This window comes from Equus asinus, chromosome 7, assembly GCF_041296235.1.
Source record: "Equus asinus isolate D_3611 breed Donkey chromosome 7, EquAss-T2T_v2, whole genome shotgun sequence".
NCBI lineage: Eukaryota > Metazoa > Chordata > Mammalia > Perissodactyla > Equidae > Equus > Equus asinus.
The window spans coordinates 14,447,075-14,463,888 of record NC_091796.1 but is presented as its reverse complement, the minus strand read 5'-3'; the positions used below and the strand labels follow the sequence as shown (position 1 = coordinate 14,463,888).

The 16,814-nt window shown below is 44.8% G+C and overlaps 1 protein-coding gene across 1 annotated transcript in view; it reads right to left on the bottom strand.

Annotated features, from left to right (window-relative positions):
- KDSR (3-ketodihydrosphingosine reductase) overlaps positions 1-16,312 on the bottom strand; it is a 42,320-nt gene extending 26,008 nt beyond the window's left edge. Inside the window, exons 1-5 of the mRNA XM_014843801.3 lie at positions 15,918-16,312; positions 11,651-11,740; positions 9,282-9,338; positions 4,687-4,752; positions 4,396-4,491 (exon numbers count right to left, since the gene is read on the bottom strand). Coding sequence (XP_014699287.1) covers positions 4,396-4,491; positions 4,687-4,752; positions 9,282-9,338; positions 11,651-11,740; positions 15,918-16,025 — 417 coding nt within the window. The 5' untranslated portion in view covers positions 16,026-16,312. The remainder of the gene's footprint in view (positions 1-4,395; positions 4,492-4,686; positions 4,753-9,281; positions 9,339-11,650; positions 11,741-15,917) is intronic.
- Positions 16,313-16,814: the final 502 nt, after the last annotated feature.

Below are 16,814 nucleotides of genomic sequence, written 5' to 3'. Positions count from 1 at the left end.
AGAAGATGTGGTATATATATACAATGGAATACTACTCAGCCATAAAAAAGGACAAATTCATCCCATTTGCAACAGCACGGAAGGACCTGGAGGGTATTATGCTAAGCGAAATAAGCCAGACTGAGAAAGACAAACACCAGATGATTTCACTCATATGTGGAATATAAACAAACACATGGACAAAGAAAACAGTTCAGGGGCCGGCTGGTGGCACAGCAGTTAAGTGTGCACATTCTGCTTTGGTGGCCAGGGGTTCGCCGGTTTGGATTTCAGGTGTGGACATGGCACTGCTTGGCAAGCCATGCTGTGGTAGGGATCCCACATATAAGATAGAGGAAGATGGGCACAGATGTTAGCTCAGGGCCAGTCTTCCTCAGCAAAAAGAGGAGGATTGGCAGCAGATGCCAGCTCAGGCCTAATCTTCCTCAAAAAAAAAGAAAAGAAAACAGTTCAGTGGTTACTAGAGGAAGAGGGTGGGGGGTTGGGCACAGGGCGTGAAGGGGAGCACTTACATGGTGACAGTTAAGAAATATGTACAACTGAAATCTCACATTGACGTAAACTATTATGAACTCAGTTAAAGTAAAAAAAATAAAATATAAAAAAAATTGATGAAAAAAATATATATGAAACACTGAAAACCAATGTGCAAGACCCACAGACTGAAAAGTACAAAACGTTGCTCAGAGAAATGAAGGAAAACCTAAATAAACGGAGATAGATACTATGTTCACGGGTTAGAAGACAATATTGTTACGATGTCAGTTCTCCCCAAACCCGTCTAGAGTCAATGTGATCCCAATCAAAAATTAAAAATAACTCTCACTAATATCCACAAGCAGATAAAACAAGATACAGCTCCAAGAAGCCAGAAAGAAACCCATTAAAAAGGAAAATTAAGAGAAGGATGTTGGAGTTCCCCGGGACCACCCGCAGTTTCGGTGGTTCACCAGGAGCCCTCCCATGAGTCCGCACATAGTTGTATCGTGACAAAGATTTATGACAGTGAAAGGACACAAAGAAAATCAGCAAGAGCAAAAGATACCCAGGTCAACGTCTAGAGGAAACGGGGTAGAAGTTTCCATGAGTCCTCTCCCCGTGATGTCACACAGGACGTGCTTAAACTCCCCAGCAATGAGTTGTGATAACACACACAAAGTATTGTGTTCAGGCAAGGTATGTGCATGCGAACCTCAATAAAATTAAAACTAAAAACACCCAATCAAACACAAAAAGTAACTGAGATTGAATTCATTTTAAATAAAAAGCAACCCGTCTTCAGAAAATGCATCAAATGTGGTAACATGTGTCCTAACAGGGCTCATCAACAATAAGCCCATTCCTAGACTTGACGAGAACAATGCAAGTGACCGACACTGAGAAGAGAGAGAGCAAAAAGGCAAATAACGGCCTTGGAAGGTGATCCTCCCCAGAGTATGGTGGCCTCCTCCCTCCATCCAGGGCAGCCAGGGGAAGAGGGGCCCTTCCATAGAGGGTCACAAACAGATAGTGTGAGCTCACAACAAATAATTCCTGGAATGAGGCCTTGTCACTGGAATAGAGGCAGCAGGTTTGGGGTTAACGGTTCTGTTTTTAGAAGGCCAGTTCTCACTGGGACTGTGATTAGGCCGCTTCCAAAATCTCCTATCCCCTCCCCTGTTCCCATTTCTGCCCCCTGCCCCACGGTTACCCATGACTGCACCTCCCCCTCCCTTCCCAACATCACCATCTCTTGCCTTGACTATCCCGACAGCTCGTAACAGTCTCCCTGACCCAGCAGGCAGAAAGAGCCTTTAAAAATAGAACTGCAGAGCATGTTACTCCCTAGCCTAGCTTAAACCCCTTCAAAGCTTTTGGACTAAAATCTAAACTGCTCATGGTGACCTTCAAGGCCCCAGCAGATCTGGCCGCTGCCCCACTCTGCCATCACTCGGGAAGCTCCCACCACACAGGCCTCCGAGTCTGTTCCTTGAGTTTGCCAAGCTCTTCCCACCTCGGGGCCCTTGCACTACTGGCTCTTCCACCTGGGGTCTCTTCCTTGGTCTCCTTGCACCCATCCTTCAGGTCTCAGACCCCTGAGGCTGCACCTCCTTCCACACTACCTCACAGAGTCCCCCTGCCCCACTTCCCCTCTGTCACAGCTCCCTGTGTTTCTACCCGACAGCACTTCATCCATCTGAAATCACACTGCCAATCGGCCTGCTCCTGCATGGCAGGTCCCACCTTGCCTGGGCCAAGACTTTATTTTCTTGCTCATCATGGCACCCCCAGGACCCAGAACAACACTCGTCTCACTAGAAGCTTTCTCGAGTATTTGTGGGTTGAATGAATAAATGAGGAAGGACATTAGCATTTACTACGCAGCTACCATGGGCTGAGTATTATGCATACATGATGATGCTGAACCCTCATAGCTCCGGGAGCTGCACATCAGTTTACAGAGATTGAAGCTGCGGTCGGAAGAAAAGCTGAGGCCAGAAGCAGAAAGAGTTAGCCTGAGATCACATAGCTGGTAAACGGTTAGACTTGAAACCTTCAGAGCTAAGATTTAAAACTGGTTTAGTCTGATGCCAAAGTCCACCTTTTTCTCTACTGTACCCTGCAGCTGGGAAGAGAGCAACAAATAGTCTATGTGGTGGGCATGGGTGTGGAAAGGATGCTGGCGGTGATGGAAAAGAAAGAAGTTCTGACTGTCTTTTTTCAAATGAAAGAAAGAAAAAGAGAGAGAAGGAAGGAAGGAAATAGCGTGAATGGGAGAATGAAGGTTGAGAGTAAAGCAAGTTTTTAAAAAAGATTAGAACTTTCACATTCTCTATGTAACTTTGACTTCTTCCTTCGTCTCACCTGCTTCCCATCTCCTTGTCATTGATACCTACACACATTTACCTGGTGTTATACGCTTAGTTTCTTCTATTCCTGCTCACAAGTCCACAAAACATTCCCTCAGTTCTCCTTGTCCTTGCATCAGACACAACTGTAAACAAGCCCTACGCCCTCTGCCTGCTAACAGACACGGCCGCTTCCCAAGGTGCTAGCTTTGCGGCTGTGCATTTATTTACAACAACCATGCAACTACTCATACCTCCATCCTCTCTTTGCTCTTCACCTTCAGTCAAGGTGAGGCTGCTGATTCTCCCTCCATATCAGCTTTCACACACACTCTCTCTCTCTCATACACACACCCCCCACTCCTCTTTTGCTGGCCACCTCCAACGTCTTCCACCTCATCATTTCATGCCTAGATTGCTAGTACAACTATTTCCCCCAACTGATTCTTTACACAGCTGTTGAAATAATCTTCAAAATCTCCCTCTCATTTCTTACAGATAAAGGTACACAGGTCAAGACAACTCTCTTTTATGCCTAGTTGATCGAGGAGGCTTAAGACATTCAGGTCCCAGGTAAGGCACCACCCTGCTTGTACCTACATCTGGACTCCCCCAACATGACTTTAAATCCCACAGTCTACCAGAAGCAAGACATCTAAACTACTGCTCTAGCAGAGTTCTTTTCTATGAAAGGGGAATGCAATCGAACTTTGCAGAGGAGAACATTCAAAACCCATTACGACAATGAAGGCTCAACAGACCATTAAGAAAAAGACGGTTGATGCAATGCCAACTTACAAAATGTTTTGCACTTAAGAAAGATTTCACATCTGATGTCCATTTCTTTAGGGCTGAAACAAATTACTAAGAGAGGTTCCGGGGCTGGCCCCGTGGCCGAGTGGTTAAGTTCGCGCGCTCTGCTGCAGGCGGCCCAGTGTTTCGTTGGTTCGAATCCTGGGCGCGGACATGGCACTGCTCATCAGACCACGCTGAGGCAGCGTCCCACATGCCACAACTGGAAGGACCCACAACGAAGAATATACAACTATGTACCGGGGGGCTTTGGGGAGAAAAAGGAAAAAAATAAAATCTTAAAAAAAAAAAAAAAAAAAAAAAGAGAGGTTCCATGGCAAACTTGTTTAAAAATATAAACATAAACATGAGGCCTTATCTTTTTATCTTGACTTGAGAACTCTAAAGACTCTGGTCTTCAACTTTTTTGGGTTTTCATTGTTAAGAATGCTGATACTTGACATGAAAATCCAGCATCTCTTGGCTTACAAAGAGCCCTCTTGAAGATATTACCTCAGTGGATTGTCATAGGAACCTGTGTCAGACTGGAGGTTTCATCCCCATTTTACAGCTGGAGAAACCGTGGTTCTTGTCTAAACTCTTAAGGTTGGATGGCCACTGGGACCAAAACCTTGTCCAGCCTTCCTCCAGTCTTCTAAAGCTTCCATTAAAGCCGAGTGCATTTCATCTATTTCATTTGTAAAACCTCTACCCACAGCCTTGTTCTACTTTTAGTAGATGGGCTACCCCAATAAGGAAAAAAATTCTCACTTACTTCAAAAGTACTAACTTCAAGATCTTCGAATTTTCCTGAAAGGGACATTCCTGCACAGTTTACAAGCATGTCCACGGGGCCCAGTTTCTCCTGTGCCTGAAAAAGTTTATTAGAACAGGCATTAAGAAAGACAAAAGAAGAATCACTTAATAGCAAATGAAAGCCAATAAATAACATCTATGAAACGATTAAACCTAGAGGGGAGATTCACCAATTCTAAGCTACACACCCAAAACGGAAAGAACCAATTGCAAGGCAAGTGAATTAAGTCCAATTAGCCCAACCTCTTACTTGTTTTATGACATTCTCTACTTGGCTGTAGTCTTGAGACACGTCGACAGATATACAAAGTACCACCTGTTAGAGAGAGAAAAATACGATCAAAGCTACGCAGGTGTCTGAAACTATTTTTAAAGGATTTTTTTTTAAAAGGCAATTCTTTCCAGTAGATAAGGAGCCCAATTTTGGATGTACAGATGGCAGTGTTTGAAATCTGCTGACAATGCAATTAGTAGAGCCTAATTTTCTTGGCAGTTTTCACAGAAAACTCTTTCGAGAAAACTCAAAAGAATGTTTTAAGAAATACTGGTCAAAGGGTACCGCCTTTCAGGTATAAGATGAACAAGTTCTGAGGATTTAACGCGCAGGATGGTGACTGTTGTTATTAACACTGTATTGTATGCTTGAAATTTGCTAAGGGAGTAGATTTTAAGCACTCTCACCACACATACAAGAAAATGATAGCTATGGGAGGTGATCTGATTTACAACTTGATGGTGGTGATCATTTCACAGTGTAAACATATTAAATCATTACGTTGAAGACCTTAAATATCTATAATTTTTATTTGTTACTTATACCTCAATAAAGCTGGAAATAGAAAAAAGACGCATAAAAAGGCTCCTCTTGAAATGCCACTAATCTAGAGTGACAGAAAGCAGGTGAGAGATCACCCACAGCCAGGACTGGAGGGAGGACCGCAAGGGGCAGAGGGAAACTCCGGGGGATGGAAATGGTCAGTATCCGCATGGTGGTGGGCTCACACGTGTCTACGGCTGTCAAAAGCCATTGAACTGTACTCTTCAAATGCGGTGGTTTACTGTACGTAAGTTATATCTCGAGTTGTTAAAGAGAATACATAAATTACATAACATAAATTGGACATAAATTATATCTCAAGTTGTTAATATTGTGAGTTGTTAAAAGAATAAAAATAAATCTAATAACTGTTTAAAAAATACTCCCTGTGGAGCAGCATCAGAGCCATGACTACCCTATTGGGATTCTGCATCAGCAGGTGGAACAGAGATAAGCCAACAACACCCACTCCCAGAGCCACCTGAGCTCAGGCCCCTGCTTGGAGGCTGAACCAGGTGACATTATCTTACAAGGCCAAGGGTCCATCAGGGCCTGTGGGAACTGAGCTGGGAATCAAGTCACATTTGGTTCACTCTGAGGTTTGCTTAAGATCCCTGACTCTGGTTGACTGACCACTCACAGATTCTCTAGACAAGGGGTCACCAAGCTGAGCCCCAGAGTCCACCAAGTACAAACTCGGCCATGCACAGGGGCTTGCAGCACAGAGGGATGGAGGCAAGGGCTCAGCCTGTGCTTTCCATGGAAAACAATTCTGAAGGGAGGGAGGGAGGGAGGAAAGGAGGAAGGGAGGAAGATAGGGAGATAGGGAGGGAGGGAGGAAGGGAGATAAGGAGGGAGAGAGGGAGGGAGAGAGGAAGAAGGGAAGGGAGGAAGGAAAGGAGGAAAGAAGGGAGGGGGGGTGAGGGCAGGGAGGGAAGGCGGGAGGGAGAAAAGGGGAAAAAGCACATATTTTGGTGCTTACTTTGATAGAAACTTATGAAATAGAAGTTAACACAATAGGGACAAATAAGGAGTTATTGTATTAATTTTCCTCTTAAGGTAATGCTTTCAAAGCAGAGCTTAGGCCTCTGACATAGGAATGTTCCATGTTCCAGTGGGGGTCACTGAGAGAAGCGGAAAGGTATTCTCGATTTCTCAAGTCTTTCCATGAATTCTTCCCTGTTGTGCCTGGCTGCCGAGCTGAGGGGCAGACAGAACGTGCGTGTACAGGAGGGCACACACCCACATCAACAACACGCAGCCAAAGGAAGCTGCGAGTCCAGGGCAGCGTGGTGTGGGGGAACGAACAGGCCTGGCCCCTGGGAAGCTTTGTTCCAGGCCTGTCCCTTCATTAACTAGCTGAGCAGCACCTGAGAAGCTGCAGCGACCTCATGTGTACAATAAGGGTGTCAGAAGCTAGCGATGACTGAGACCTCATCCAGCTCTAAGAAGCTACCATGTGAAAAGCGAAGCTGAAACACTGGAGGCCAAAGGGTTGAATAAAAAGAGACCTATTGCCTTAGCATTTCTTCCAGCAGGCTGGAAGTTGCACTTCATGCAAGAAGGAACCCCATCCAAATGACCTAAATTCCTGAGGAAGGGAAACAGCCCTCTTCACAAGCATAACTGGGAGCATTCCAGAGCAGAGGGGTGGATTTTACCCCAAATCATCACGAAGGAAGTATTTTTTTAAAAAGAGAGTAGGAATCACAGGATTCATTTTTTAACATGCCTGTTTGTACAATATTAGATCATTCACCATGAATAAAATCTACACCACAGATAAGTGAAACTTAAAAAAAAAGTTAACAAATTAGTACCAAGAAAAAAAGTGCCCACAGGGGAATGCTCATGCTAAGCGGTTGAGCAACAAGCCCATTCTAGGCTCAGCACAGGATGGAGCGCCTTCCTGCCAGCCCCTGCCCTGAGCATCTTCCTTTCCCTTCAACTCTCCACACGACCGAAAGTCTTTCTGATGGATGAAGACGGGGCAGGAGTAACGATGAAGAGGTCCAGAGCCAAGAGACGGTGCTGGCAGCAGGCAAGACGGGCCCTCAGCCATGAGCATTCCAGCTCACGGTTTTAGATGAGACTTCCTTCTCTGCCAGAAGTTACATTAATGTGCAAAAGAAAAATGGGGACATTTGATGAGCCGGAAGCTTTCCAATGTTTGTGGGCTTTAGGGAAAGGGGTACAGGGAGAGGCCACGGTACTACAGAAAAACTCACATATGTGCACAAGGAGATGTGGACGAGGATTTCTACCTGCAGCCTAGCATGCAATAGTAAAAAAAAAAAAAAGCAAACAGCCCAACAACAGGGAACTGATTAAATAAACGTTGGTGTACTCAATGCTATGCTGCAACAAATGAGGCAGATTTATTTTTATTGATATGGAAAGATCTCTAACATATCCTGGAGAAAAAAACAGGCAACTAAAGCTATAATGAAATACTACTTAAAACCCAGGAAAAAAGCAAAAATTAGAAAGGCTGCCAATACCAAGTGTTGGCAAGGATGTGGGGCAACAGGAGCCACCAACCACTACTGGGGGAGTGTCACCACTGTGGTGAAGTTGAAGATACACGTACAGTCAACTCAGCAATTCCATTTTGAGGTATATTCCATGTTGCCCATGTGCACAAAGAGACACAGGAAAAAACTTTAGTAACAGCAGGAAACAAAATAAACTAACAAAAAAACAGGAAACCATCTAAATATCCACCAGAAGAACTAATGAACAAAGGGTAGTCTACACATACAAGAGAATACTATATAGTAGTAAAAAATAAATGAACTATTACTTCCTGCAGCAACACAGAGGAATTTTAAAAATAGTATCAAGTAAAGAAATCAAGTTGCACAAGCCTATGTAGGAATGACGTGGTATAAATCTAAAGTGGATTAGTGATGGCCTCAGGCTAGGAAGGGGTTGGGAGGGAATCAGAGTGACTGCTAATGGGTATGGACTGCCTTGATGGGATGATGAAAATGTTCCAAAATTAATTCTGCTGATAATTGTGCAACTCTGTGGATATACGAAAAACCACTGTACATTTTAAATTGGTGAATTAAATCTCAACAAAGCTGCCAAAAAAAAATGATGCCATAAAGTTCAAAAAGAAGCATAAGTAAACAACATACTATTTAGGATCATATGCACTTATGGTCAAATTATAAAGAAAAGCCAAGGAAGATTAACAGAAAAGTCAGGTTGTGGGTTGCCCCTAGGAAGGAGACAAGAGGATGATGCTGATGTGGGCCCACGGAGGGGGGTCAGGGGCCCTGGGAAATTCATTTCTTAAGCTAGGTGATGAGTGTGTGGTTATTAATTTGTTACTATGTTTTATACTGAAATATATTTTATATATATATATATATATATATATATATACACACATATAATTTTTTAACCCCAAAATTCCATAACCAAAATAAATTTTTAAATGCCCCTTGCCCATTGTGTTTATATACAGTTCATTTAAATAAATAATTGAAATGAAATCATTTTCTAGTACAACATTGTGTTATGATCATTTGTGTGTGAATGAGTATGAGAGTCCATACACTTTTTTTTCTAACAACCTGAATTTCTAGACAATTCAAAAGTTTTAAAAAATTTTTAGACTTTTTAAAAACAGTCTACGTAATGTACACCATGATGACTACAGTTAACACTGCTGTATGGTATATATGAAAGTTGTTAAGAGAGTAAATCCTAAGACTTCTCATCATAAGGAAAAAAATTCTTTTTATCTATATGAGATGATGGACATTAACTAAACTTACTGTGGTAATCATTTCACAATATATGTAAGTCAAGTCATTATGCTGTACACCTTGAACTTACACAGTGTTGTACGTCAATTACACCTCAATAAAACTGGGGAAAAAATAGTCGAATATGTATTTTAATCAGGAAAATCCTACACGCTTTCAATGAACTATTCACAGTTGAAGTAACTCTTTTTTCCTTTATACAACTGTGTTGATTAGACAGAAACTGCATCCTGAAGGCAGTAATTTTACCTGTTTATCATTAACGGAGTGTTTTTCAATTTCTTTCTTTGCCTGCAGCAGTTTGTCCTGAAAGCAATAAGGAACAATTAGTTCTGGGGACTGTCCATCTGTCTGCTTGGTTTGTTTAAAAGAAGAGAAAGAGCAATTATTTGTACAGTATTTATCAAATTCTAGAAAACACACTAGGCTGCACCTATATGGCACAGCTACGGACCAGAGTCTGTTGATAATTCTAATAAATGTTTTGATCTAACATTATTTAGTTGTGATATAAAACAAGAACAACCATACTGATATGCAATGTTCCCCAAACTCGAGGGTTCGTGTGACTCTGGGTCAAGAGTGCTTTCCTAAGAGACTGTCCACTACCGTCCTCCTCTACCATAGACGCAGATACAGTAGAAATCACTTTTTAGGTGGACTTATGCCTGGCTGCTTTCAAAAGTCATCTTAAGGGGCGGGCCCCAGGGCCAAGTGTTTAAGTTTGTGTGTCCTGCTTTGGCTGACAGAGGCAGCGTCCCACACAGAGGAACTAGAATAACCCACAACTGGGATATACAACTATGTACCAGGGGGCTTTGGGGAGGAAAAAAAAAGAGGAAGGTTGGCAACATATGTTAGCTCAGGGCCAATCTTCCTAAAAAAATAATAGTAATCATCATCTTCAGACAGGCAAACCTAACTGTGTAATTGAGCTATTCTTCCAAGGTCCCAATTTTGCTTGTTTTACTCATTTTCAAGAAGACAGATATAAGTTTACAGCATCTCAATTTGCTATAAAAGTTGTAATTTGTATACATCATGACAGCTAGAAAAGAACAAAAAGGGAGGGGAATCCTTCAGAAAGACACGTAGGTTTCCTAAACGTGAATGTGCCTACAATACAATTATATTATTCTGTTAGTAAAGGTATAAACAACTTGACTTTGCCAAAATTGGAATAAAAAATTACATTAGAAAATAAAGAATTTCTCGATGCCAGAAGGCTTGCCCGCTCATTCACTGCCAGCAACGCGAGGACCACAGGACGAGTTTCTGAGCACCTGACACACAGGCCTCCCCTGCCTCCTTGTTCACCTGTCTCGTGTCAAATATCGGCATTGTTCAAATCTCACAAAATGCCATTTTATGAAAGCTGTGTTTTCATTCCTGTAAGGTGGCTTCAACGCCAGAGTAAATTCACTGTTAGAGAAGTCAGGGTATAAATAAAAGGTAGCTAATTCTCCCTTTCTTGATTTTTTTTAAAGAAATTATGGCTATTGAAGGCTAATTCTGTGTCATTAGTTGAACATCTGCCCCAGAGCCCTCCATGGCTGCCATGTCACTGGGCCCTGTTCAGCTGTCCACTCGCCACCTGGGCAGTCATCCTACCATTGCCCTCCTTTTGCGGAGGGGAATTCAAAATCCCCAAGCAACGATGCCACGCTGGCGTTTCCATTTTCTCCATCACCCCTCCCTTCACTTCTTCATTCAATAAATATGTTTTGAGCACCCGCTACGGGACAAGCGTTATGCCAAGCGCAGAACAAGAGCAGTGGACAAAACAGCCCTGGTCACTTCCCCCCACCCCACAGAGCAAGAGGACTCCACGACTGTTCCTGGGAAGACAGTGCCACTGCTTTGGGCCACGGAAACAACTCTGGCAAGAATAACAGACCCTGAAAAAAAGAAAAACAGACTTTGTGTAGACTCAGCAAAACAAATATTTTGCTAAACTGCTGGGGAACAGGGAGAGTTCCCCGTGGGGTCTGGGTTTCACCAGAAATCCATATCCTGTCACAAGCAAATTAGAGAGAAACACCTACATAGCCTTCAGGACTCAGGTCTCAGCTCCCAGATCACCTCTGCGGGCACCCCCAGTGGGTGGAGTGCCCTCCTTGGCTTCCTGTGGTCAGGTGTGCTACCTACCTATGTCTTGGCCTCTCCCACCTCAAGATCTGCAGTGTCTGTGATGTTGCCTAATAGTTGCAGGCACTAAATAAATATTTATGGAGCTGACCTGATTTCAACCAAGAAGTCTTTGTCCTGAATACCAGAAATAACCAGTGGTTCAGGAATCACACCTCAAACCAGAGATGTTAGTGACTCCCAGCAAGGTAAGAAGTTTGTACAGCCTCTTCGGGTAATTTCAAGTGGAATTAGGGGGCTGGCCCCGTGGCGTAGTGGTTAAGTTCAATGCGCTCTGCTTTGGCGGCCCAAGTTCACGGGTTCGGTTCCTGGGCACAGACCTACACCCCTCATCAGCCAGGCTGTGGCAATGACCCACATATAAGGTGGAGGAAGACTGGCACAGATTTTAGTTCGGGGCTTATCTTCCTCAGCAGAAAATAAATAAAGTTGAATAAGGAAGTTGGTAATGACATACCTAGAAGACTTACCTCATTTCGTGCAACCAGAGTTATAAACGCTCCTTGTTTATAGCATTCAATAGCAACACACTTTCCAATGCCACTGGAACCTCCTGTAACCTGAAAGCAAAAGTAAAACCTCTTCTTAGCACCTGAAATTTCCCTTCTGTGGGAAGTTTATTTAAAATAACTAGGAGGAGCTCTAAAAACCAATCTACTAGAACTAAATCTTTAGCTATTATAGCTTCTTCATCCCAGCCTGAAGGAATGAAATAAGTGCAAGCATGAAAGATTACGCTGTCAGCATGGCCTGCTGCTTAGACTGTTTTCAGTACTGAACAACAACTTGCACACCTATAATACTTTTCTGAGTTCACCGGAGGGAAAGGGCCCTATAAATCTAGTTCATAAAAATACATTAGCCTGCCTGTGAGTCCAGATCCAAATAAATCTTATTTCCTCATCACATATTTCCTATGCGCGACTAGCTCTACTAGAGATGAAAGGAATGGTCACCCACATATATCTTATGATCTTTTAAATGACTGCTTATTATAAAGTAATATATGCTCACATGGAAATATAGAGAAGTAAAGCTTTTCTTTTTGCACTATTCTATCCCTCACTATCTACAGCTCAGCCATACTGGCTTTTTTTCAGTTCTAAGCTCTCTCCAACCACAGGGCCTTTGCATATTCTATTTCCCATGCCAAGAATGCTCTCCTCCCCTCTTTTCATCTAGCTGGCACCTACTCATCCATCAAATCTCAGCTCAAACGTCACTTCCTCAGGAAAGCCTTCACTGACTGCCCCTGCCCCCACCTCAATCCACTTTTCAGCACTGCATCCCTTTTTGCTTTATTTTATGGCACTCACATAATCCAACAGCCATGCATTTATTTGTGTGCATTTATCTGATTCACCACCTATCATCTCTCCTATCACTGCCTCATAAACTTCATAAAAATACCAACTCTGTTTTTGCTCCCCACTATATTCCCAGCACTTAGCACAGTTCCTGGCATACAGGAAGGACTCAATATATATTTAACTTAATAAGACAAATGCAACATGATCTTTCAAGTCATTTTCCCTATGCGAATTACATAATATGGGCCAGGGGAGTGGGGACTGGGGTTGTCAGGTGAATGGGGAAGGGAAGTGTCAGAGAGGGTGCTGTCCTCACATGCTTTGGTAGCCTACTTAAAAAAAAATTGTATCATAACGTCTTAGGTTAAAAAACTAAACTTCACAATATTGCATTAAACAGCTGTATGAGAACTTAACCATTTCCCTATAATCAGGTATTTCAATTATTTTGAATATTTTAATGTTAGATTTAAATCATGAACATCTCTGACCCCACCCCACGATTTCAAATCACCATGACGCCCCTCCCACAGAATGTACCACCTCCATGGGACTCCTGGGGGTCTCCCCTACTTCTCTTTCGTCTCACCTTTCCACCATTGAAGAGATTTCTTTGGCGGAGAATTAACCAATTATCTACAGGCTACTGTAAAAATATACCTGTTGCCCTGGCTAATGGCTGCCTCTGAGGAGCTCTTTGCCATTGAGATATTCCATGGGTGGTTCTGCTTTATTCCTTTTCGCCAGACATTCCAGTTCCATAGCAATTAGCAGGACCCCTAAAATGTGCGGGCTGTTTTATCATGTTTTTCCCGCTGCCGAGATGTGCAGTTACTTATGTACATGTCTTAGCTCCCTCGCCAGACTGCCAGTTCCTTGAGGACCAGTACCAAGTCCAGTGTCTGCCCCTCATTCCTAGCACAGTGCCTTGCACAAATAAATATCTGCCTACGTTAATTTGTAATATGTTGTACGATGCCCTTTCTCTGAAAGATACCACGCCAAAAAAATTTCCCTCTTTGTTATTCAATGAATTAATGGCAAGTGAAGTTCTGAGGTTACTGAGAGAACTTACTTGCTGTAAGGTGCTCCGTAGATATTAGCTATTGTTATTATTGCTGTTCTTTTTCTAGACTGTAATAGGTAAGCCAGCTGTGTAAATTTACTGCACACGCACGGCAAAAAACTGTTCAACCTGGTCACTCATAAGATTTTTCCATAAGAACAAAAAGTAAGACAAACTTTTGAATCATGGTTCATGGGAAACAAACCTTCAAGTATCTAAGAATATACATAAGTCAATTCCAGGCTATGTTATTCTTGAATGTCACAAGAAAATATAAGAGATTTTCATAATGGCTAAGAAAAACAGCTAATATGTATTGAGTTGTCTGACAACTGGTAAATTGAGCCCAGATGTGGGCCACTAAAGATAACAGTTTAATGGCCTTTCTTTATCACTGCCTCTTACTATTCATTGCAAATATTCTTTAAATATTACTCTCTCTTAATCACACCATACACCTCTAACTGAGGGCAAGAGAGAGGGTGGTTTGCTGCAAGGAGGGTTTCTTTCAGCCATCTCCAAGAAGCAAGGACTTGATTTTCCAGTTCTCACCAAGTCGATTAAACAGTTTTTTAAAAATAAGCCGATTTAAGTAAGTACATACCGTGTAAGACTTCGGCACAGTTTTACCACTGTAATTAGGAAGATAACACTAGTATATACGAACTGTTCTAAAAGCAAAACAATAAATAGCTATGACCTAAGTCTGTTCAGGCCTCCGCATAAGCAGACATTCTAAACAGTAACTCCCTCTCCTAACACAGTCCGGCCTAGTCCTAAGGAATCTCAAGAAAAAGAATTACACTTTCACTCTTCTTACGACATTTTTTTTACAGATGGTGACATCACGTGAATTATTCATGTCATCCTCACATTATTTTTAGTGGTGTATTAAAACAGGATGGTGAAAATAAATTCTTCTTGGTCTGTCCAAGCAGACTCGTTCATCATCTTACCTAGGGTGGCAAGCATTACAGTCAAGGTTAAATGAAATTCTTTCATAAATACTGACTCAAATTTTTCATTACTGCCTTTGGTTTTACCTTTTTCCAAGTTGTGCTCTGCAAACATAAAAGAATCTGACTTTCAAAGCCATGCTTTTGAGGCAAGAGTTCTCTTGCGGATATGACACTTTCCTCTCTAATGAATTTATACTCACCTCCTCTTCTAGCTTCCACACCAGAAATAGCAGGAATTAGAAATATACTGATAAATTTACAAAGGAGAACTTAAAGAAAATGCGTTAACTCATTCACAAACTCTTGTCCAGATTTAAACCACACTAAAAGAAATGACCGTCCTGTCCTATCACAGCTCAGTAGGGCAGCTGGACCTCACCGGAGACACCCATATGTCACCTCCGGCACGAGGAGGATTTGTGCTGCCAGCTTAGTAACTAACTCTCCTTTTTCACAACCTCCAGCCTCAATGTGCCTCGGGGTTGTGAGATCCAAATAAAAAAACGGATGAGAAAGCCACTGCAAGAGGTGAAATGCTGGGTGCAGGAAAGGAGGCATTCTCCCTCAGTTTAAGATGCCACACCTGCAGAAAAGGGATCTCCGAAGGCTCGCGCTTCCACTAAGAAACAAACCAAACCCATGCACATCCCCTTCTTTCCTGAAGCACTGGCCAGGTCGCCCAGCTCATCCCTCTGACTCTGAAATGAAGGCAGACGGTTGCACTGAAACTGCAATCAGCCGACTCCGGGCTGAGCTTAGAAAGACAAGCGGTGTGTAGAGGTGACAGAGGCGTCCCAACACCGCTGGCCAGGACTGCCAGCCTGCTGGGTTCGGAGCAATTTTTCCCCCAGGTGAGTCACTTCCTGGATTCCTTTGGCAACTGCTCTTTCGGTCACTCACACAGGCCATCTTCCAGTTCCGAGCTGCCTCGGCGGGTCCTGGCGGCTGGGACCCCCTTCCCTACTGCCGCCTCCTCTCGACCCGGCCAGGACCGGGCGCCTCGCCCTGCACGGCCACCGACCGCGGTCTCCCCGGCAAAGTTTCTCAGCCTTTCTGTTCCTTAGTTGACTCATCGGGAAAACTGAGAACAAAAATATCCTCATCCCAGGGATGCCCCGGGGATTAAGGAGCGCTCCGGACCCCTGGACCGCCGGGACCCGGCTCGCTGGCGCTGTCCCCGCTGCCTCGCTCTCGGGCCCCGGGAGGAGCCAGGTGCAGCAGAGGGCGGGTCCCCGAGGCCCTCGGCAGAGACAGTGCCGGGCTGGACGGCGGCAGGTGGCCCTCCATTTGGAGAAAGGGACGTCGGCGGCCCGCCTGCTTCGCGGGCAGGCACGCCAGAGGACGGGCTCGGGGCGACCGAGCGGGCCGGGAGGGGGCGGCGCAGCAACAGGAGGCCACTCACCACCACATGCGCCCCGGGCAGGGCGAGGGGCTTGGGGCTGATGAGCGGCGACACCATGTAGAGCAGCAGCACGAACGCCACGAGGAAGGCGGCCGCCAGCAGCAGCATCGCTCGGCCGGGCCGGGGCGCGCGGGCTCGGCGCGGGGCTGGCGGCGCCGGCGGTCACGCGCGGCCCGCCCGCAGAAGCCGGCTGTTTGGGTTCGCGGCGCGGGGCGGGGCGGCGGCCGGAGGGGAAGAGGAGGAGCCGGCGGAGGGCCCGACCACGGCGGGGCGGCGCTGTCAGGGGCGGGCGGCTAGGCCCAGGCAGCCCGAGCCGGTGGATCCGGGCTCCCCGGTGCCCCCAGCGTGGGGACAGGGCCCCGCTCCCTCCCTGGGGAGATGGGGCCTCTCCGACTGCGCAGCGGGCGAGCTTGGGCGGCCCCACCCGCGAGCGCCTCTGGCAGGGCTGGGGGACGCTCCGGGTTTGGGTCGAGGGTGCTTCTTAGGACCGCGGAGAGCAGGTGTCCAGACTTCCCCCAACCGCGCCTCGGGGGTCAGAACCGCTCCGAGCCTGCGAGTTCCGCCATCTCGCCGAGGGCCGCTGGTCTGGAGCTGCAGGAAGGGTTCCAGAGCATTCTGAACACAGGCTCTGGGATCGCCCGAGCTTGTTGCAATATGGAAGCCCTGAGATCCAGCTCTGAAATCCGGAGCTCCATTTCGGATTTTCGTGGCGTACTTAGAAAATGGTCACAGCCCACTTTCGCTTTTCAGAGGACCGAGAAAGCATTTAACACAGAGTTTAAAAAATCACCCAGATAATTGAATTTCATTGAACTCAGAGTTCATGTTCTTTGCCAAGGCAGGGATTAAAAAAAAAAAAAAAGCTTTCTTGACGTCTAATTCATATCCCTTATAATT